At 47.8% G+C, this 21,903-nt stretch overlaps 1 protein-coding gene across 1 annotated transcript in view; it reads left to right on the forward strand.

Annotated features, from left to right (window-relative positions):
- The window catches only part of SDK1 (sidekick cell adhesion molecule 1), a 985,027-nt gene that overhangs the window by 824,245 nt on the left and 138,879 nt on the right, over positions 1-21,903 (forward strand). The window contains exons 26-30 of the mRNA XM_026449463.2: positions 1,405-1,514; positions 4,019-4,169; positions 4,767-5,004; positions 17,516-17,631; positions 19,205-19,394. Coding sequence (XP_026305248.2) covers positions 1,405-1,514; positions 4,019-4,169; positions 4,767-5,004; positions 17,516-17,631; positions 19,205-19,394 — 805 coding nt within the window. The remainder of the gene's footprint in view (positions 1-1,404; positions 1,515-4,018; positions 4,170-4,766; positions 5,005-17,515; positions 17,632-19,204; positions 19,395-21,903) is intronic.

A 21,903-nucleotide genomic window follows, 5' to 3' on the forward strand; every position in this document is an offset into this window, starting at 1 on the left:
TTGGGTCCCCCAGAGCCACAGGGTCACACGAGACCAGAGTGTGCTTGTGATGGGGGTCCAGAGATCTCCACAGAAGAGCTCCAAGGCTCTCCTGGTGGGCATGAGGCCGTGGCTGTCTCCCCCATGACTCCCTTGCTGGCACAGCTGGTGTGGCACTGTCAAGGGCGGAGAGAGGGATGCGGCCAGCTTGGGGCACCAGCAGTAGAAGCGGCACTGGCACTTGGGTTTCTTAAAAGCACAAGGATGAGGCCAGGCGCGGTGGCTCATTCCTGTAATCCCAGCACTCTGGGAGGCCAAGGCAGGCGGATCACAAGGTCAGGAGATCAAGACCATCCTGGCTAACACGGTGAAACCCCGTCTCTACTAAAAATACAAAAAATTAGCCGGGCATGGTGGTGGGCGCCTGTAGTCCCAGCTACTCGGGAGGCTGAGGCAGGAGAATGGCATGAACCCAGGAGGTGGAGCTTGCAGTGAGCTGAGATTGCGCCATGGCACTCCAGCCTGGGCGGCAGAGCTAGACACTGTCTCCAAAAAAACAAAACAAAACAAAACAAAACAAAAAAAAACAGCACAAGGATGAGTGAGAGTTGGGACTTGGGGTCAGATTAGGGGAAATAGAATGCTACTGAGCAGGCTGATGGCGTGGAGCTCCCAGACAGGGAGTAAAATTAGCACGGGACAGACCACGGGGCAGTAGCAAAGACTCAGGAGAGTCAGAAGCTGGGGAACTTGCAGGGCACCCTGCAGGCATCACCAACAGACCTGGAAAAGGCAAGTCTCTGTTGAAGGAAGTGGCTCTTCCCTCATCCGCGCTGCCAGGAGGCAGTTTCTTTAAATCTTAAGGGGACTGGGCCTGCCGGTCTGGCTTCCAGGGCAGAAGCCCCATCCTTCTCTGCCTAAGGACCTTCCTTATGCCATGGGCCAGCAATGGCGTCTGTTTGGTGTGTGGTTGGGGTAGAAGCTGGACCCGCAGCCTGTGCCCACAGTTCTGTCACTGTTCACCATGGTCCTGACCAAGTCTTCCTCTCCAGGCTCTCTCTGAGCCCTCACTTGTCAAAGGGAGGAAGGATGAGATGGTATGGATGGTCCCCTCCATCACTGATGGCCTCCAAGTCCTCAGAGGTTTGTTCCCAGGAGTTTCAGCCTTTGGGTCCAGTCCTTCTGTGGCCCAGTTCTTGACTGTGAGCTTTTGACTAAAACTCACCCAAACTTGATGTTGGGCATAGCAAGAGCCTGTATCTCCAAGGCATGAGAGGGGATTGTGCAGCACTCAACTTGTCCCAGGTGTGGGGACACCTTGCAGCCCTGCCCAGCTCACTAGGTACCAGCAGGTGTACAAGGTCTACAGGGCAGCCTGAGTCCCTAAGGCATGTCCAGCCTATCTCAGTGTCTCACTCTGCACAGGTGGGAGCTATCGGCGACGAGGAGGAGTGGGTCACCCTCTATGAAGAGGAGAATGAGCCTGATGCCCAGATGCTGGAGATCCCAAACCTCACACCCTACACTCACTACAGGTGAGAACAGCAGTAATAAGCTGTTACAGGAGGAAACGCTGGCAGCCCAGGCAGGTGGCTTCTGTTGGCGATAGTAAAACCCAGTCGTATGCATGCAAATGAGATGTTTCCAAGTGGCAATAACAGTACATCAAAGCCTTAAGGAGCAGGCAGGATGCATAGCTGGGTGTTATTCCAAGGGAGATAATAGGCAGATATTAGACTCATGAGGCTCCTTCTATCAGTACCAGCTGGCAAAACACCCTATAGAAATGGCCCACTGTTATATTAGGCTGAATAGCCAAGAACCACAGGCAGCAGAGACGTGGCACTTTACCAAACTCCACAACCTCTTGGGACTATTAACATGCCTTGTGCAAACAAAGCAGACGTCCTAGGAAGATTCTTCTGCTCCCCTTCCCAGGCAGGGCCCAGGAGCTGCTAGTCTCACTCATCAAGCAATTAACATACCATTTAACCTTTAGCTTCTTGATCCCTGAGACGGATCTGGGCAATAAATCCCTGGCCTTAACAAAGGGTAGAGTGATCATGAACTGTTAGTGCCGTGATCACTTCCCATAAGGCTTTGGAAGGAGATGGAATTTCCAGTTATCACCAGATGTTGAGTTTGATAATGTCATTGTCCTGCCGGGATGGGTACATTTCATACAGTTGGAGAATGAAAGAATAGGAATGACTAATTCAGGGACTAAAAGGTGAAATTACATCCTCGTGAAGAATTTTTCTTTCCAGAGCAAAAGCAAAGTTAGCGTTTAAAAAAAAAAACAACCTAATGAGAGTTGCTGTTTATCTTGTATTCATTGTAACATCCTTCAGAAGCTTACAACAGACAAATCAAGACACAATACACTGGTTTTTAAAGAAAAACGTTTAGCTTAAAATGAGCTGTGGGGATTCAAGACTTACCGTGTGAAATTAACTGAAGCTATATAATGATTTAAAAGATCAGAAACTGTAAGTAGAGATCAGTGTCCCTGTCTGAAATTCAGGTACATTTGGGGAACCTCTATAATAAATGCGTATGTGCACACTTGGGATTTTTTTTTATTGTATGTAAATTGAATTCAAATAATTGTTTTTGTATGGATAAAGAAGAGACTGAACTGAAAGCATTCCTGTAGATTTTAGAGAACATAGAACTCCACCCTCATTTTATAGTCACGGAAATGGAGATCATCGGATTTGCTGAAGGTCTCACAGTTACTCATTGGATTGGGATCACCGAGTGCGGTGTGAAGCCTGAAACTTTGATAGAGGCCTCAGTTAACTTAGAAAGTTTATTCTGCCAAGGTTGAGGACATGCCCGTGACCCAGCCTCAGGAGATCCTGACAACATGTGCCCAAGGAGATCAGGGCACAGCTTGCTTTTATACATTTTAGGGAGATGTGAGACATCCATCAGTATAGGCAGGAAGTACATTGGTTCAGTCTGGAAAGGTGGGAGAGCTTGAAGCAAAGGCAGGAGGACTCCAAGCAGGGAGGGGGCTTGCGGGTCACAGATAGGTGAGAGACGAAGGGTCGCATTCTTCTGAGTTTCTGATGAGCCTTTCCAAAAGAGGCCGTCAGATCTGCGTCTGTCTCAGTGAGCAGAGGGATGACTTTGAAGAGAATGAGAAGCAAGTTTGCCCTAGGCAGTTTCCAGCTTGCTTTTCCTTTTAGCTTAGTGATTTGGGGTTCAAGATATTTTCCTTTCACCCCTCGTTCTTCTCCTGAACCAACAGAAAAAGAGGTTCAGGGTGCCGTTGGTCATTTGAAAGGCTGGACTTCAAAATTGCCATTTGCTAGTAACATCCTGACACTCTAATTCGGTCCCATAGCTACTTGCACCTTAACTCCTTGAGGTTTTCCTAAACTTGAATCAGGGCAACTAATAACGATTTCTGGACACCCAATCCATCCAGCTACATTTCACTTGGAAATTTAAAATTTTAAAATTGTTGAGTTGCAATTGATGTACCTGTACCTTTCTTTGAAGGCTTTTAGGGGAAAAAAGCCACGTATGCAATTTGCTTTTTTTTTTTTTTTTTTTTTTTGAGGCAGAGTCTCACTCTGTCACCCAGGCTGGAGTGCAGTGGCATGATCTTGGTTCACTGCAACCTCTCCCTCGCCGGTTCAAGCGATTCTCCTGCGTCAGCCTCTTGAGTAGCTGTGATTACGGGTGCCTGCCACCATGCCCGGCTAATTTTTGTATTTTTAATAGAGACAAGATTTTGCCATTTTGGCCACGCTGATCTGGAACTCTTGACCTCAGGTGATCCCCCGCCACCTCCCGCCTTGGCCTGCATAAGTGCTCGGATTACAGGTGTAAGCCACCGCACCTGGCCACAGTTTGCAGTTTTAATGACACCAGGTGAAAGGAGGGTATCCTTGAGCAATAGCCTGTATGATATGGGTAGACAGCTATCCGAGCCCTCCCTTGAGAAACGGTCAGGGCCTCTGTCGTTTCCTTCTTTTCCTTCTTACCTTTGCTTGGCCGTAACTCTCATCAGCGGTTTTGCCTTTAGATTTCGAATGAAGCAAGTGAACATTGTTGGGCCGAGCCCCTACAGTCAGTCTTCCCGGGTCATCCAGACCCTGCAGGCCCCACCCGATGTGGCTCCAACCAGCGTCACGGTCCGGACTGCCAGTGAGACCAGCCTGCGGCTTCGCTGGGTGGTGAGTGGGGGTGAGAAGGGAGGCTGGAGGCACACGGGTCCTGGATTAGCCAGGGCACATACTCATCCAGGGCTTAGGAGTTTCTTGGTCACGCCTTTGTCCTAGTCAAAACTAATCTCATCGTCAAACCCAAAAGTATTGCATTTTACAATTAGTGTTGGATCTTGGGCCAGCCCAGGAGATCTGATTAATTAGTAGCATTACTCACTCTCTTCTTGGAACTGAGGACTATTCCTTGGGGCAGGAAAGCTGGTGGTGCGTCACGCCGGATCTCTAAGTCCTTAAGCTAGGTCAACATGGAACCAATACTCAGTATTTGTAAGAGAGCCAGCCTGATATTTAATCAGAACATTTGCCCACAAAATTAAGCCAAAATGTATTAAAAGAAATTATATGCAGCCAAAGTTACTGACATGGTTTCATTTAATTCACGGAAGAAAAGTTTCAGGGAAAAATAAAGTAGATGCTTCTAAGACTGTTTCCCCCGGGAACGCCTCCTCCACAGAGTTGGCCTCACAGGACAGGCCCATCCCTTAAGACTCGTGAGGGTGGCAGTTCTGAGATGTTAGCTCATCACAGCCCCTTGTTCCTTCCTAGCCCCTGCCAGATTCTCAGTACAACGGGAACCCTGAGTCCGTGGGCTACAGGATTAAGTACTGGCGCTCAGACCTCCAGTCTTCAGCACTGGCCCAAGTCGTCAGTGACCGGCTGGAGAGGGAATTCACCATCGAGGAGCTGGAGGAATGGATGGAATACGAGCTGCAGATGCAGGCCTTCAACGCCGTCGGGGCCGGGCCATGGAGCGAGGTGGTGCGGGGCCGGACGCGGGAGTCAGGTAAGGGGAAGGCGATTCCCGTCCTGCAGACACCACATTAGAGACGGGGCTGAGGGCCCCTGAGCCTCCAGATCCCAGGCTAGTGGTGTCTCATTGGCCTGTCCCACTTGTGTCTGTCTTGGAGCTTTCCTAATCCTGTGTTAGGCCAGACTCGGCAGGAATTCCCACCTGATTTCATTAGCGCCCCAAACCATTCAATGGAAACTGGTGATGATTTCCAACAGGGGCCCGACTCACATGACTCTTTTCTAAATTAGGGATAATTTTCACTACCATTGATGAAAAGCAAGAACGTGTAAAGATCCTATGGGGAAGCTTTAAAATACAAAGTATTCAGGACCTTCTTGTCACAAATTAATAGAGGTAGTGTATTAAGTAATCTAGCCTGTGGTAATAAATAGACCTCCAAAAGTTTAATTGCTTGAACATAATAGGAGTTTATTTCTCACTCATATTGTGGTCTAAGGTAGGTGTTTCTGTTTGGCGGGTCGCTCTCTTCCACGAGGTGATTCAGGGACCCAGGCTTTACTGTTCTGTGGGAATAATCTCCATCTGCACCCAGCTGCCAGCAGGGAAAAGAAGGCAAAGAATGGGCCTCTTCAAACCTGTTCAGGAGTGGAACATCACTCTGTTCGTCTCAGTCACGGGGCTCTGCCAGTTGCCAGGAAGAAATGGAGAAGTGTTTTTGGCCGACCTTGAGTAGACCTCTGCTGCACTGTGCTATTGCTGAAAGTAGCCGCCTAATCTTCCAGGCTTTGTGGACTAACTTCCACCAGCCCACGGTGGGTCAGAGGAGCTTTTCTTGCCCCCCCGTTGAATTTTTAGAAACCCAAGGGAAGGATGGCAACTAACACTCATGAAGGACTCACTGTCACCTGACCCCAGTCCCTTCTGTCTGGAGAAGGAATGAACCAGCTGCTTCTCTGCCCCAGGCTTCTTGGATGAGAGTCACAGCATGTGCTTGATAGACGGAGGGGCTGTTCATTCTGGACTAACCTAGGCTGTTAAAAATGTGACTTAAATTCCTGACTTTGTCCAGACATGGGACGAAGAGGAGGTGTGAAGGGTTGAGATGGTGAACTGGGTCGGTGGCCAGAGGAAAAGGACAAGACTCCTCCACTCCTTCCCCCAGGGAGCCTAGATCCATTTTGCTTATTGATTCAAACCCTCTTATTCACTCTCTTTTCCTTCTGTTCTCTGACTCTCTGCGTTAATGAGAATATTCGGTTCCATTGTTTTTGCTGTCGTAGACATGGCTGTTTCCTGGAGACAGCTCCTGAGCCCAGCTCCTTTCCTTGGTACTCCGAGGGGACAGAGTCGCCCTTGAAGCTGGGGAGTCCAGAGGTGGCCGGGGCCTGCCTACAGCTGTTTCCACCCCAGAGTCCTTGGAAATGCCCCGGGGCCTACCCTGTCCCCCACCCCGAGCCTCCCTGCTTCTGTCCCTGTGCTACGACGCCATGCAAAGAGACAGTCCCCGTGCTGTTGTTTTCAATAGAAAAATTAATTAACTTGCTAGATGCTGGAAACTGCCGTAGGAGACACAGTTGGAACTCAGAGTGACTTTGATGGGAAATGGACAGAAAGATGAGCTAGGAAGCCAAGTGCATGTTGGGTATCAGAGAAAAACCTCGCACGGTCAGCGGGAGGAGGCGGAGGACACGGGGGCACAGGGCCTGTTGGCATGGCTGGAGGTGGCTTTGGGGGGCCGCCATCCTCAGGACGGAGGAGTTTAAAAGGGAGGAAAGCGTAGACACTTGGGCGGCCCAGGGCTCCCGGGCCTGGCCTGTCTGCTCCAAAGATAAAGAGGGAAACATGGAAAGTGGTGCCGAGGTGGGAGGGCGGCCTCTGAGGACGGCTGGAGGGAGGACGCAGATCAGCTCCCAGCAATAAGGAAAGGGGCCCTGGAGCCCCAGGCAGTGCCAGCCCCTCACCTCTTCCTGATCTTATCCATGCCAGGTGCTGCGATGGGTGCAGGTGTGCCCAACACCACCCATCTACCCTCGAGGGGGCCAGGCCGGGGTGAGGAGTCTGCACCCTGGCCTTGGGCCCAGCAGCGCCCAGCACACCAAGGGCACCAGCATATGCCCAGTGTATCTGCAGATGCCACCCACTCTGTGTGCCACGGCATGGAAGGGCCTGGGAAGCTCTGGATAAAGGCTCCTCTCATCCTTTCTTGTTCATTCCGCAGTTCCCACCAGTGACAGGTCTGAACCTGCTGCTGCCCTTGTAGGTTTTGCTGCAGTGCACACTGGTTTGCATCGCACACAACCCCCTGGGTTTCCTCAACGCTGGTCCACTGTCGGTCACCAGTGGCAAGCAAAAGCTCCTGTGCCACTTTGTGGATTTATTTCTTCCTACTTTTCTTGGAGGGTAGGAGGTGAAGGTACATGGGAGGACTCTTAAGCAGTAGCAGGGAGAAGCGGAACCATGGCCTAGTGGGAATGCTCTCAGGGCGTGGCGTGAACCCTGGAGTCCACCAACGAGAGCCCTGGAAAAGCAGCCATGGTGACAACCAGTATGCTTCTGAGACGACCAGTGTTTCAGGAGGGAACTGCCCAAGCAGTAGGGTTGGGCCCCGTGTCCGTTGCCTCTCCTTCAGACCGCAGCTTTCATTACGTTCCAAAGGAAAGGTGGAGACACACCAACACACAGCCTGGGATTGCGGTCACGTGGATTTCGAAAACCTCTGTTACCTTCACTATATGAATCTTTGTGACAAAGAAGAGAACTTGAGAAGTTCAGAGGGACAATTCTAAATCCAGGAAAAGGCAGGCCAAGAAAATATTTTTTCAAAATTAAAACTTCTGCTATAACCAACAAAAAATTATAGATAAAATATAACTTTCTGAAATCTTAAATGTATTGGCCAGGCACAGGAACTCACACCTATAATCCCAGCACTTTGGGAAGCTGAGTCTGGGGGATCGCGGGAGTCCAGGAGTTCAAGACCAGTCTAGGCAACATAGTGAGACCCGATCTTTACAAAAAATACAAAAATTAGCCAGGTGTGGTGACATGCACCTGTAGCCATAGCTACTTGGGAGGCTGAGGTGGGAAGATGGCTTGGGCCTGGGAGTTTGAGGCTGCAGTGAGCTGTGATCGTGCCACTGCCCTCCAGCCTGGCCAACAGAGCGGGACTGTGCCTCAAAAAAATAAGTAAATAAATAAATTAGTCAATGCATTCGTAAGAAAAACAGGGAAATCCTCAGGTGTCAGAGGCGTAACAGGAACCAGAAAGAGTTCAGCAGGAAGTGTTGGGCTGGTGCCGCAGCTGCCCTGGGTGGGGTGGGGATTGGGCTGGACCTTTGCTGGTGGTTTCAGGACCTAGGATTTGACGAACTTGCAGGAACAAGAGAGTCAGCTTTGAATCTGTGTAAGGGGAGAGTTAGGGCCTAAACTCCTGCACTTGAGACACGGCTCTTGAAGGCCTTTCCCTCCTTCCTAGGAGAGGCTGAAGCTCTGCCTGCAGACTTTTGACTGTGTGTCTACCTGGACTCTGATTAGAGAATGAAAAGTCAGTCTGTGTCCTGTGCCCCACTCGGGACTGGGTTTTGAATTTTTATTATATGAATGGCCCGGGAACTCCCAGAACAGAAATTAATGTAACATTTGGTTCCAGAAACCAAAAGCACAAGCAACTAAAGAAAAAGTAGATACATTAGACCTCATCAGAATGAAAACCTTTATGCTTCAAAGAATGTCATAAAGGAAATGAAAAAAACTCCCCAAATGGAAGAAAATATTTGCAAATTATGTATCTCATGAGGGATTTATATCCAGAATCTATAAAGACCTCTTACAACTTCACAACAAAAAGACAAATGACCCAATTAAAAACTGGGCAAAGGATCGGCATAGACATTTCTCCCAAGGAGATTTACAAATGGCCGGCAAGCACATGAAAAGATGCTCAACATCGTGAACTGTTAGGGAAATGCAAATCTAAGCCGTAACGAGATATCACTTCACACTCTAAAATAAGATGGCTAAAATAAGAAAAGCTGGACAATAACAGGTATTGGTGGGCACAGAGAAACTGGAACCCTTGTACGTTGCTGGTGGGAATATTAAATGATTCAGAAACGTTGGAAAACAGTTGGCATTCCTCAAAAGGTTGAGCAGGGAGTCACCATGCGACAAAGCAACTCTGCTCCTAGGTATGTACCCAAGAGAACAGAAAACATATCTCTACACAAAATCTTGCACATAAATCGTTCATAGCAGCTTTATTCACAGTAGCCAAAAAGTGGAAACAACCAAAATATCCCTCAGTCGACAAATGGATAAATAAAATGTGGTCCATGCATTCAGTGGATGATTCAGCAATAAAAACGAATAGAATTCTGATACATGCTACAGTGTGGAGGAACCTTGAAAACATTAGGCTAAGTACAAGAGACCACATATTGTACGATTCTATTTGTAGGAAACATCTAGAACAGGCAAATCTAGAGAGGCAGAAAGTAAATTCATGGTTTCCTTGACTAGGGGACAGCATTTGAGAGGAATGAGAAATGATTGGCGATGGAAACAGAGCTTCTTTGGGGGATGATGAGATGTTCCAAAGTTCATTGTGATGATGGTTACGCAACTCTGAATTCACTAAAAAAAAGTTGAATTGTACAATTTGGGGGAATATATGATATATTAATCATCTCACAATAAGGCTTTAAAAAAGAAACTCAGCCTTCCTGAGATTAATTTTATACAGATAAAATGTTATTAAAATAAGTAGGGGCTGGGGGCTGTGATTCATACCTGTAATCCCAACACTTTGGGAGGCGGAGGCAGGAGGATTACCAGGAGCTTGAGACCAGCCTGGGCAACATAGTGAGACTCCATCTCTACAAAATAAAAACAAAAACTACAGAAAATTAGCCAGGCATGGTGGCACATGCCTGTAGTCCCAGCTACTTGGGAGTCTGAGACAGGAGGACTACTTCAGTCCAGGAGGTCGAGCCTGCTGTGAGCTATGATCACACCACTGCACTCCAGCCTGGGTGACAGAGCAAGACCCTGTCTCTAAAAAAAATAATAAGTATGGCTCATAGATTGTACACTTTGCCTGTGGTTGGAAGGCCAGGAAGATCTGTGTATAATATCTTCTTACCTTCAGGGAAAACAGTGATCAACTCTTCCTGAAATAGTTATATATCATACCCCAATAAAGGATTTTACTCTCCTCCAAAAATAAAACAAAAAGAAAATACACAAAAAACTAAAGAAACATGGTTTCAGGCCAGACCATCTGGGCAACCAACAGAGGCAAAAATGATTCCTCTCTGGAGAGATATTGCCAAAGCCAAATTATCCAAATTGAAAATCAAGCCTTTTTAAAGATGAATCACAATTGTCAAGCACACAGGCAATAATTTGCCATGAGTAAAAATGACCAGCTTTTAAAAAAAGAGAGATAAAAAGATAGAGGGCTTCGATTACATTAAAATACATACAAGTCTGAGAGAAAATATACAATAACTACATTTAAAATTATTAAAGTCTTAATAAAATAAAGCTTTAAAATGTTAAGTAAAGATTAAGGTACCATTTCTTAAAGCAGATTTTTCTTTAGAAAAAATAAATGGGACACAATCATTGAAAATGAAAGCAGTTTAGACACTGCCAAAAAGAGAATTACCAAATTAGAAGCAGATTTGAATAAATAAGTCTTAAAACAACATAAAGACAGAAGATTGAAAATAGATTAAAAGACATAAAGAACAGAATGAGATCTACCACATAGCTAATAGGACTCAAAAGGGAAAGAGGAAGAAAATGAGAGTTACAAAATACACAGAGATGATAGCTGAGAAAGTCCAGGGTTGATGGAAAGCATTATTTACAAGACTGAAGAAACACCAATCCTGAGTGGAGTAAATAAAACTGAATTCATATCAAAATGTATTTGGTATAACTGTAAAATGCCTAAGAGAAAATCTTAAAAACAGTTGAAGTGAAAGGCAGATAATCACAAAGGCAAGACCATTTGACTGAGGTGACTATTCAGGAACAACAGAGGCCAGAAGACAATGTGATGGTAATCTTGAAGGAGCTAAAAGCAAATAACTGTGAGTCTCAAATTTTATACCCAGCTGAACTAATCTTTCAGGATTTTATTCAGAAAACAGCAAAGTAAATGCTATATAAAAATGAAGACAATTTAATCAAACTAGAAATATCATTTTGAAAATTTTTTGAATAACACTCTTTTTTTTTTTTTTTTTTTTTGAGATGAGTCTCACTCTGTCACCTGGGCTGGAGTGCAGTGGCATGATCTTGGCTCACTGCAACCTCTGCCTCCTGGGTACAAGTGATTCTCCTGCCTTACCCTCCCAAGTAGCTGGGATTACAGGTGCCCGCCACCATGACCAGCTAATTTTGTATTTTTAGTAGAGATGGGGTCACCATGTTGGCCAGGCTGGTCTTGAACTCCTGACCTCAAGTGATCTGCCCACCTTGGTTTCCCAAGGTGCTGGGATTACAGGCATGAGCCACCACACCTGGCCAAGAACCCTCTTTAAAAAAAAGGAGACCTATGGCAAAACTGCTAATTTGAAACTCTCTTTTTTTTTTTTTTTTTTTTTTTAACATTTCCAGCTGTTGGAAACCTATCTTATAGTAGTCAAGAGAATGCAGAGGATAATATTTTATGTGTAAATGTATTCCAGGTTTTTTTTCTTCTGACTTTGTTCTTTTCAGACAATCTTATGTCATCTTTTACACAAGAACCCTGAGGAGACTTTCTCTAGCAATGTTTATTTTTGTAGACACTGCTATGTTTTAATTAATATTGAGATATAGATTTTGTATCAAAAAAAGCAAGTGGATTTACCTTTGTCCTAGCTGACTGTAGCATGTATGGTGATATGGTTTGGCTCTGTGTCCCCACCCAAATCTCATCTCAAACTGTAATCTCCACATGTCAAGGGAGGGACCTGGTGGGAGGTGATTGGATCATGGAGACAATTTCCCCCATGCTGTTCTCATGATAGTGAGTGAGTTCTCACAAGATCTGATGGTTTTATAAGGGGCTCTTCCTCCTTTGCCCTCTCTTCTCTCTTCTGCCGGCATGTGAAGAAGTTCCTTGCTTCCCCTTCACCTTCCGCCACGATTGTAAGTTTCCTGAAGCCTTCCCAGACATGCATAACTGTGAGTCAATTAAACCTCTTTCCTTTATAAATTACCCAGTCTTGGGTATTTATTTATCACAGTGTGAAAATGGACTGATACATATGGCTAGAGGGGAATCACATATAGCCCTTGCAGAATCCACTGTATCAGCCTCACTGTTTTTCTGTTCATAGTTCATGTTCTGTTCACTTGTTGGGAAGATTTTGATCAAGAGTAGGAATTGTTCTTGCAACTGAAGCTTTGTTTTGTCAGTTATTACATTTTTTCTTATTTTGAGGGTTATAGCTTACAGAAAGGTATTTTTTAGTTTTTAATTGAATTTCTGTTGAATTAGAAACTGTGGTGCAACATATATCGCTCTGGGAAAAAAAGTTTTGGTTCATGTGTTTCCATCAAGAATTTTGTAATTGTGTTATTGATCTTCATTTCAAGATGTGGATGATTCAGATTCTGGACATGTTGAATGCTAGAATAACTAGCTCCCAGGGACCCCTCTTGGACAACTCTGCCCTCTGGTTGGTGTTGGTGCTCCGTCTCTGTCCCTCCTTCCACCTGCGGAATCTCAGGGGCCCAGATGCTGCAGGCCTTCAGCTCCCCCACCTTGTGTTTAGCTCATCAGAACGGAGATTTCACAGCCTTCTTCTCTGGGAATCTCCCCACCTGTGACTGGCAAGGCCCTCCCAGGTGCAACGGTTTTGACTTTGTGCCTTCCCTGGCCCTACTAACATCTGACACTTACCCTACCCAGCAGAAAACTCAGTCCTTTTTTGAGATGGGGGGGAGGCAGGGAGGAGATGGGGAGGTGAAGGGGTTGCCAGGGCTGAATGGTGGAGTGGACCCAATGGAGAAGGAGAGGGATTGGAGAGAGAATAAAACCACGGCCCTTTGTCTGAAATAAGTCTCACCTCAATGGAAATAGCAGCTCCTGGGAGCTTAGGAATGGTCCAGTGGGCAAGAGTGCTGAAAACACACAGGGAACACAGAGCAGAATGCTCAGAGCCACATTTCAATGAAGTTTACAGTTTGGAAGTGCAGTTTAACAGGTTCTGTGACATGATATATTATGATATATTCTAAGGATAAATGAGGCCTTCCAAACCAAGAGAGACCACATGAGGAGGAACAGCGAGCTGCATAGTATGAAATCCTACAGGGGAGAGAAAAAAATGAAGGGGAAAAGAAGCTATGGAATGGCTTTTGTTTTTAATGAAAGGGGAATTCTCAAGAACATCTCAAAATGTTAAGGTGTCAGGTTGGAAAGGGAGTTAAATCTGCTTCAAAATAGATGATGGGTAAGAGGTTTCTTTTTCAGTTCTTGAAAACTTGCAGCTTCATGGCAGATCTTGTCCTGGTAGGATTTAAATGCGCTGAAATTTCCATCCTGAACTCTGCCATCTTCTCCACTTTAGCCACCTCACCTCCCTGTCTCTGTGTGAGAAATTCAGCCGCATTCAAAGCCCAGTCAGTGTCCGAATTGCTGCAATCCCCAGGTTGCCCTCATTCTCCAAGGACAGGGTTGGCTCTCCAGTAAACACATGCTCATCCCACCACATCTTAGAAAAACAGCCGTGATTTGTAGGTCTGTAGGGAGAATTGGGCACTTAGAGTTTCAAAGAGTGACCCACAGGAAGCAGTTAAGGATTGCAGAAGTGGACCGTTTGTGTTGCTATGACAATGGCCTTTTTACAGACAGGGACAGAGGTTTTAGAACCTGGTACCAACATCTTGGGCATACAGTGTTTGGTGTTCTTACCTTGCTCTAAATAAATTCGGATACGTTGTAGGTTTACATTTTTTTTAATGTTAGTGCCCACTTTAGCTCATAGTTGATTCAAGGCCCCAGTTTACCAAACTTTTGTATAAAATGAGCAATGTGCAAGCCATTTCCTGGTAACAGCCATGGTGGCATTTAAGACATCCTGTGGGAGCTCCATGCAGGCCCAGGGAGCACGAGCGAGCCGGGTGGAGCCACGGCTGGAAGACACAGGGGACTCGGGGCTGCATCTGTGACAAGCCCCCTTCCTCTTTGGAGAACTGAGCAAACTTAACATTGCAAGTATGTTTCCGTGACACCTTTTCCGTGACACCTCTTTGCTCTAATAAATTGATACTATTTCATTGAAGCACTGAGTAACTGAATGAATGACTCTCAACTGACATATTATCTCCCTCTGAAAATAGAAGGGGGCTCACTGTGGTTTTATAGTGACAGGCATAACTAGGTTATTTCTATTTTGTGGACACATTCACTGACTGACACTCAGCAGCCGATCTAATGTCCATGCAGGGAAGGTGGTAGGGAGAGAAGAAGAGGGAGAGATGCTTCCTCCCAGGGCTCTCAGCACCAGGGAACGTGCCCCTTCCTGGGGGCAGGCATTCTAGGCCTTTGCTCTTCAGGTGCCTCTGTGATTTCTCCTGTGGAGAGACCCCATAGGGTGTGGTGAGAGTGCGGTGTGGCCACTGACCCCCGTCCTGAGGCTTAGTCATCCTCAGCCACTGGCCCTGTTAGGCTGTGGCCTGCTATGGGGCCGCCCTTTCTTGCCACTCCCTTGTCTAGGGAAACACCTGTTTGTAGTGGTGAGGGGAGAAGCTTCCCACACAGCATGAGAACAACTCTTCTAGGATGCACACGAACCCTGGCATTGTCTTAGAGACTGTGTTCGTGTCATAGCAGAGTACCCCAAACGGGATGGCTCAAATGACAAAAACGTATTCTGTTATCATTCTGGAAGGTGGGATCTGAGGTGGAGGTGTCGGCAGGGCTGTGATCCCCCTGAAGGCTTGGGAAGGATCTGTCCTGGGGCCCACTCCAGCACCTGGTGGTTCCGTGGCTCGGGCAGCCTCCCTCCCACGTCCCCACGGAGTTCTCCCTGTGTGTGTCTGTCTCCTCTCATGGCACTTTCCCTGTGTGTGTGTCTGTGTACAAATTCCTTATATGGACACTAGTCATATTGGATCAGGGGCCCACCCTATGCGGTATGACTGCCTCTTAACTAGTTACATCTGCAACAACTGTGTCTCCAAATAAGGTCACCTTCTGAGGTGCCGGAGGTTGGGATCACAAAATAAGGATTCAGGGGGCACACAGTTCAGTCCATAACAAAGATCAAACTACTGTCATGTAGACAATCTTGCAATCAAATGTCACAGGTTGCATTATTGTGCAACCCCCCCACCATGTTACTTTCTGTCTTCAGAGTAACAGTGCTACCCTCTCAGTCTCTGTGTAATGAGGAAGTCTGAATGTCTGAAGTAATGGATGAGTGAATGGATGGATGGATACATGATGGGTGAATGGATGGATGGATGGATGGATGGTAAATGAATGAATGAGTGGATGGGTGGGTGGGTGGATGGGTGGATGGATGGATGGATGGGTAGATGGATAGATGGGTAGATAGATGGATGGATGGATGGGTGATGAGTGGATGGATGGGTAGATGGCTGGATGGATGATGGATGGATGAGTGAATGGATGGATGAATGATTAAATGGATGGATGGATGGGTGATGGGCAGATGAATGGATGGATGATGGATGGATGGATGGGTAATGGGTGGATGCATGGATGGATGGATGATGGATTCGTGAATGGATGGATGGTTGAATAGATGGATGAATGAATAGATGGATGGATGGGTGATGGATGGATGGATGGCTAATGGGTGGATGGATGGATGATGGATAGATGAGTGAATGGATGGATGGGTGAATGGATGGATGATGGGTGGATGGATGGATGATGGATGAGTGAATGGATGGATGGGCAAATGGATGGATGATGGGTAGATGGATGGATGGATGATGGATGGATGAGTGAATGGATGGATGGGTGAATGAATGGATGAATGAATAGACGGATGGATGGGTGATGGATGGATGGATGGATGGGTGAATGGATGGATGGATGGTTGGATAGATAGATGGATCAATCGATTTATGGATGGATGGATGGATGGATGGATGGATGGATGGATGGATGGATGGATGGATGGAATGGGTGGATGAGTGGGTCTATGAAAGAGCAGAGGAAGCCCCCACGAGTGCTCCTGCTACAAAGGTGCATGCTTGCCTCCTGCTGTTCTTGGAACCCTAGGAGGTCTTGCAAAGGAGAAGGGAACAGATGCTTCCACTCACCTCTGTGTGCCAGCGCCCTACCAGGCACCTCAGTGTTTGCTTTCATTCTCACTCTATAGGCTAGGACTGGTCATAGCATCCTCCTTTCACTTTCTTCAAAACAACTAGCTATTGATCACCTGCTGACCAACAACTGCTGGCCACCAGGAGGGGAGAGTGAGAAGACTCTAAGGAAGGAAGGTAGGCCAGCCTTAGCCTTTCACAAATGGGACAGCTGAGGCACAGGTGATCGGAGCAGCATCCCCGGCTCCAGTATAAGAAAATGATCTTACATGTGGGCCAGGCATGGTGGCTCACGCCTGTAATCCCAGCACTTTGGGAAGCCGAGGCAGACAGATCACTTGAGGTCAGGCATTCGAGACCAGCCTGGCCAACATGGTAAAACCCCATCTCTACTAAAAATACAAAAATCAGCCAGGCGTGGTGGCGTATGTGTGTAATCCCAGCTACTTGGGAGGCTGAGGCAGGAGAATGGCTTGCCCCCGGGAGGCGGAAGTTGCAGTGAGCTGAGATGGCACCACTGCACTCTAGTCTCAAAAAAAAAAAGGAAAGAAGAAAAGGAAATTATCTTACATGTGCATGGGTCAAGAATGACATGGCTGGCCTCTGCTGCCCATCTCCTTGTAGAAAAGCATTAATTAAAATGGATTCAATGCAGTTTACTCAGCTTTAGTTTTCTCATCTGTAGAAAAGGGTAATGATATCTACTTCATTGGGATCATTGTGGGATTAGATGCAATTATGTAACTGAAGGCAGTTGGCACAGACAGGCACTGGATAAGCACCTAGTCAACCTCCTCTCCCTTTCCCTTCTTTTGTGTAAATCCTCATGTCCCCTCCTCTCTTCAGCCTCTCCTGTCCCTGTCACGGAATACCACGTTTAGAGCTGTCAGTGAAATGGCATGTGTCTGAAGGTGAGGATTTCTTATTTGAGATAAAAGTCTGCAGTTTCCACAAGTTAATACAGCAAACAGACCAAGCATCTTTTTTTTTTTTTTCTCTTGCTGGGTGGACTACTCAGGTAAAATTGATCTGCTAAGTACCCAGGATTTATGGAATTTGTTGCTAATATTAAAGAGATTTACATGTCCGTTATACTCCTGCAGGTTTAATCTGATGACTACAAAATGCTCAGAAGACATTGCTATTTCAAGGACAACTAGATTATTTGGGTGAAAGCTGGATCTTTGTATGTAGATACTCTGGACTTCGGATGCCAATCTATTTCATTGGTTCTTTGCAGTTCCTTCAGCCGCTCCTGAGAACGTGTCAGCTGAGGCTGTCAGCTCGACCCAGATTTTACTGACATGGGCTTCCGTGCCGGAACAGGACCAGAATGGGCTCATACTGGGCTACAAGGTGCGTGATGGGATGACCTCCCTTTGCTTAAAGAGTGAGGTGGGGAAATGCGACCACGTGCCATTCCCCCAAAGCAACAAGCTTTCCTCTTCTCCAGCAGATCTGCAGTGCCGGCCAGTTTGTGATTTTTATTAAGATATCCAGTTGTCTTATCTAAGCCTCATTGCAGTCTGGGAATTAGGCATCGGTATAACCACACCACAAACAAAGCCAAAACAGGGTGCCAGAAGAAAAGCGCAGCCAGAGTGGACCTGACCTGGGGCCTGCGCCTGGCTCCGCCCTCGCTGGCCTCCGTGCCGTGGGCCACTTACTGAAACCCTGTGCCTGTGTCTCCCCGCTTGGAAAACGGGAATAACGATGGTAGCTTTGTCCCGGGGTTAGTGTGAGAATTCAGTGGGTCTTTTACACAGCACACCTTGCTCGTGGGAAGGGCTGGGCGAGGTGGACCGCTGTGTGCATGTTTCTATGTGTGTCATCACGGTCCTAACAATGGCATCCGCTGGAAGGGTCGAATCTGTCCCAGCTTCTTGGGGGAGCCATTTCTGGGTTCCACCTTCCATACATCCACCCCAACCCTTTAAAACCCCGTTCTGTTTCTCATTCCATCACTCAGGGGTGACAGGCTCTGTCTCCCCGTCTGCTCCTTGGCTCAGCAATGCTAAGCATCAGAATGAGCTTTTCTGGACCCAGCCAGCAAGGCCATGCTTGTCTCTGCTGCTCCCTGGGCTTTGAGCGTACCTCCTCCACCTTTCCATACTTCACATCCCTATTCTTTGTTTCCCCCGCCTGCTCTCCTATGTCTTCCCCCTTCCCCGGGCGTTCTAAGTGCACCCTGCTGGCTCCGTGACACATGGCAGTCCCATTGAGGGGGTTCAGTGACCAAAACTCCACACCACATTCCTGGGGCCCAGAGAAACGTGCTTGCTGTGCTATTTTCAAACGCCTCCCTGGTGATGCTATCCTCTATGGCCTTCCATGTCCCTGATCTCAGGGAGCAGTTCAGAGAGGGTGGGCGTTGAGTGAGGACTTAGCAGGAGGCCCTGGAGCAGAGCAGCTTGGGGTGGGGTGCCCTGGAGGAGAGCAGCTTGGGGTGGGGTGCCTACAGCCTGCACAGCTGCAGATGGCCCAAGGAGGCTGGAGCTCCCCGTCTGTGTGAGGATAGCAGGTCTTCTGGAGCAGGAACCCAGCTTCCATGGCTGGGAAGCCCAGGGGGCTGCTGGCTCCTGTGGCGGGAAACAGAATGTGACTGAGTTCATAATCGAGTCTGTTTTAGTGGCTGTGGTTGGCACGGCTGCAGTTGGGCCCTCTGATCTTGCAGATCACGACCAGGCAGCAGGCGCGCCAAGCCGTGGGCACTAACTCAAACTCCCCTGGAGTGCAGTCACTTCACCACCGCCTTCCTCCCCAAACGCCAGCGTGGACAAATGAGATCCACAAGCCCTGCCCACGGCCATCCTCAGGGAGAAAGCACAGTTGGCTGGGCCTTGATTCACGAAGGTGGCCTACCCCGTGCCACGGCGGTCCCTCCTGGCACCCTCCTCCTTATAACCCTCACATTGTGTCGATGCCACAGATTCTATTCCGGGCCAAAGACCTGGATCCCGAGCCCAGGAGCCACACCGTGCGAGGGAACCACACACAGTCGGCCCTGCTGGCAGGCCTGCGCAAGTTCGTGCTCTACGAGCTCCAGGTGCTGGCGTTCACCCGCATTGGGAACGGGGTCCCCAGCACGCCCCTCATCCTGGAGCGCACCAAAGACGATGGTAGGTCCAGGGTTCGCGCCTTCAGGAGCCTCGCTGCCTCCCAGGTTGGCCTTTCCAAGGCAAACAATTTGAATTGTCACTTTTAACTTAATTTTCAAACCACTTTCTTTTGCAGTTGAGGGAAACAAAGCAAAATTGTTTTTCAGTCGCTGAGCACTTTTGTGGCCAATTTCAGCCTGGAGTGGATTTTTACAGCCTAATTATGAACCTGGGCAGAGTTTCCCTCATAACTCTGCTGTGGGCAGTGCTGGCGAGAGGCAGGAAAGGCTGGGGCCGGGCTGAGCTGTGGATGTGAGCTGTGGACGCTCCTCTTGGCAGGGGCTCCACATATCTAGTGTAGTGCCCCCTTATCCAGCAACACATCCCAGGACCCCCAGGGGATGCCTGAAACTGCAGATAAGCGGGGACTACTGTAGTTTAAAAAATCCACAGTGGGCCTCATGCCTTAATTCTCGGTACTGCCCCGGTCTCACTGTTTGCATTGTGGGAGGTAATTAGAAGTTGTAGAAAGCCCCATGTGTGACTGCTCAGGGTCCCCAGCTCCCTGTGTTTCTAGACCTGAATAACAAGCACGCCTTGCCAGCTTTGTTTTCATGGAACTCTAAATCATCGGTAAATACAGATGTCAAACACGTAAAGGTTAGCGTCTCTACATTTTCACTATTAGACAGACTGTAATGAATACATCAGGTGGAGAAGTACTGATCCCCCCCCCCCCCCCCCCGCCAAAAAAACACCCACTGTGAGGATCAGAGTGGCTGAAGAAGTGAAATAACTGTAGGTTTTCTTAAGCATCTTTGCTGAGTAACTAAAAGAGCCCGAAAATCCTCTTAACTGCTGAGTGGAGAGCGCTGTCTCCACGTGGCTCAGAGAGCGCCGCCCCCGTCCTCGCCTCGCCTCAGGGAGAGACGGGAACCTTGCAGAAGGCTTTGTCCGTCCTCCCCTCACACAGGATCTCAGGCTAGAGGGGGATCCAGGAGGGAAAAGGAATGTGGATGTTGTTTCCTTTCAAAACTATCTCCAGCTCCCCTGTGTTCCAGGTTTCCCAGATGAAAGTAAAAAGGGGCATCTTAGAAACTGTAACAGCAGGCCCAAGGCAACTGTTCCCTCCTGAAGCAGGCGCTGAGTCCTGGAATGCTGCCACTTCCTCTCCCACAGCGCTCCCATAGACACGCCTTTCCTCCTCTGCATTCCAGCGTAATCCCCGTAAACAGCCCAGGAAAGGGCTCAGGGGAGCAACGCTACTTTATTTTTTATTTTTTATTTTTTTTTTGAGACAGAGTCTCACTCTGTCACCCAGGCTGGAGTGCAGTGGCCGGATCTCAGCTCACTGCAAGCTCCGCCTCCCAGGTTCACGCCATTCTCCTGCCTCTGCCTCCTGGGTAGCTGGGACTACAGGCGCCGCCACCTCGCCCGGCTAGTTTTTTGTATTTTTTAGTAGAGACGGGGTTTCACCGTGTTAGCCAGGATGGTCTCGATCTCCTGACCTTGTGATCCGCCCGTCTCGGCCTCCCAAAGTGCTGGGATTACAGGCTTGAGCCACCGCGCCCGGCTGCGACACTACTTTAGACTGAAGTCAGTGTTTGCGTATCTGTGACTTAGTCCTGGTTGCGAGCCTGGTGGCCTCCTTCAAACATTTATTTCACCCCAAACTAGGCGTCATAACACACGTTCAAAATTTAAAATACCATTCCCAGCTTCATAGCCGGGGACAGAAGTCAGCAGCCCAGAATGACGAACATACATCCTTTTATTTTCACATTGATTGTTCCATGCCCATTGCCTCTTAACTGGGAATCAATCAGTTATTAATTCCAACAAGAAGCTCTCATATTGGCCACACACTTACTTGCCTGTTCATTTAAGTAAATGTATTTTATGAGGGCTACGACCCTATTATTCAGCAGTTCCACCACACCTAACTGCTTTTTGAATTATTGGCGCACCGAGCCACACACAAGAATTATTATATGCATTTGTGCACGTCAACTCTTAATTATCTAGGATGATGCAGGAGAGAGGTGGCATGCCTACGAGAAAAATGATTGAGGATAAACGTGTTCTTCCGTCAGAAATGGTAACCTCCGTTACAGTTGGGAGGAACTTCAGGCCGCCTTATCTACCACCCGCTTTGCAGATGTCAAACCCAGTAAGGGAATCGGAGCTCAGATGAGGGAAATCCTACCTCTCAACCTGATGTTTGCTCTCAGAGTCATTTAGTGACTGGTCTGCTTGCATCCTGGTAGGCTGGTTACACTCATGCTCTTCCTGGCGTAGTTCATGAGCCCTGCTTTTGAGTCTTGGAAAGCAGCTGGGCAGGGTTTAAAGGGAAGTGTTTGCTGAAGATTCCTAGGGAGCCACACTACCAGTGAGGTTCCAGAAGTCATCAGTCCAAAACTGTAGAGGGTTCTAAACCCATGACACTGTAGCCTGTGGTAGTTACTGCACCCAGCTGACCCTCAGAGTCCTGTGGAACCTGTCACGCACCCAAGGAACATTGTCTTGACCT

This window comes from Piliocolobus tephrosceles, chromosome 8, assembly GCF_002776525.5.
Source record: "Piliocolobus tephrosceles isolate RC106 chromosome 8, ASM277652v3, whole genome shotgun sequence".
NCBI lineage: Eukaryota > Metazoa > Chordata > Mammalia > Primates > Cercopithecidae > Piliocolobus > Piliocolobus tephrosceles.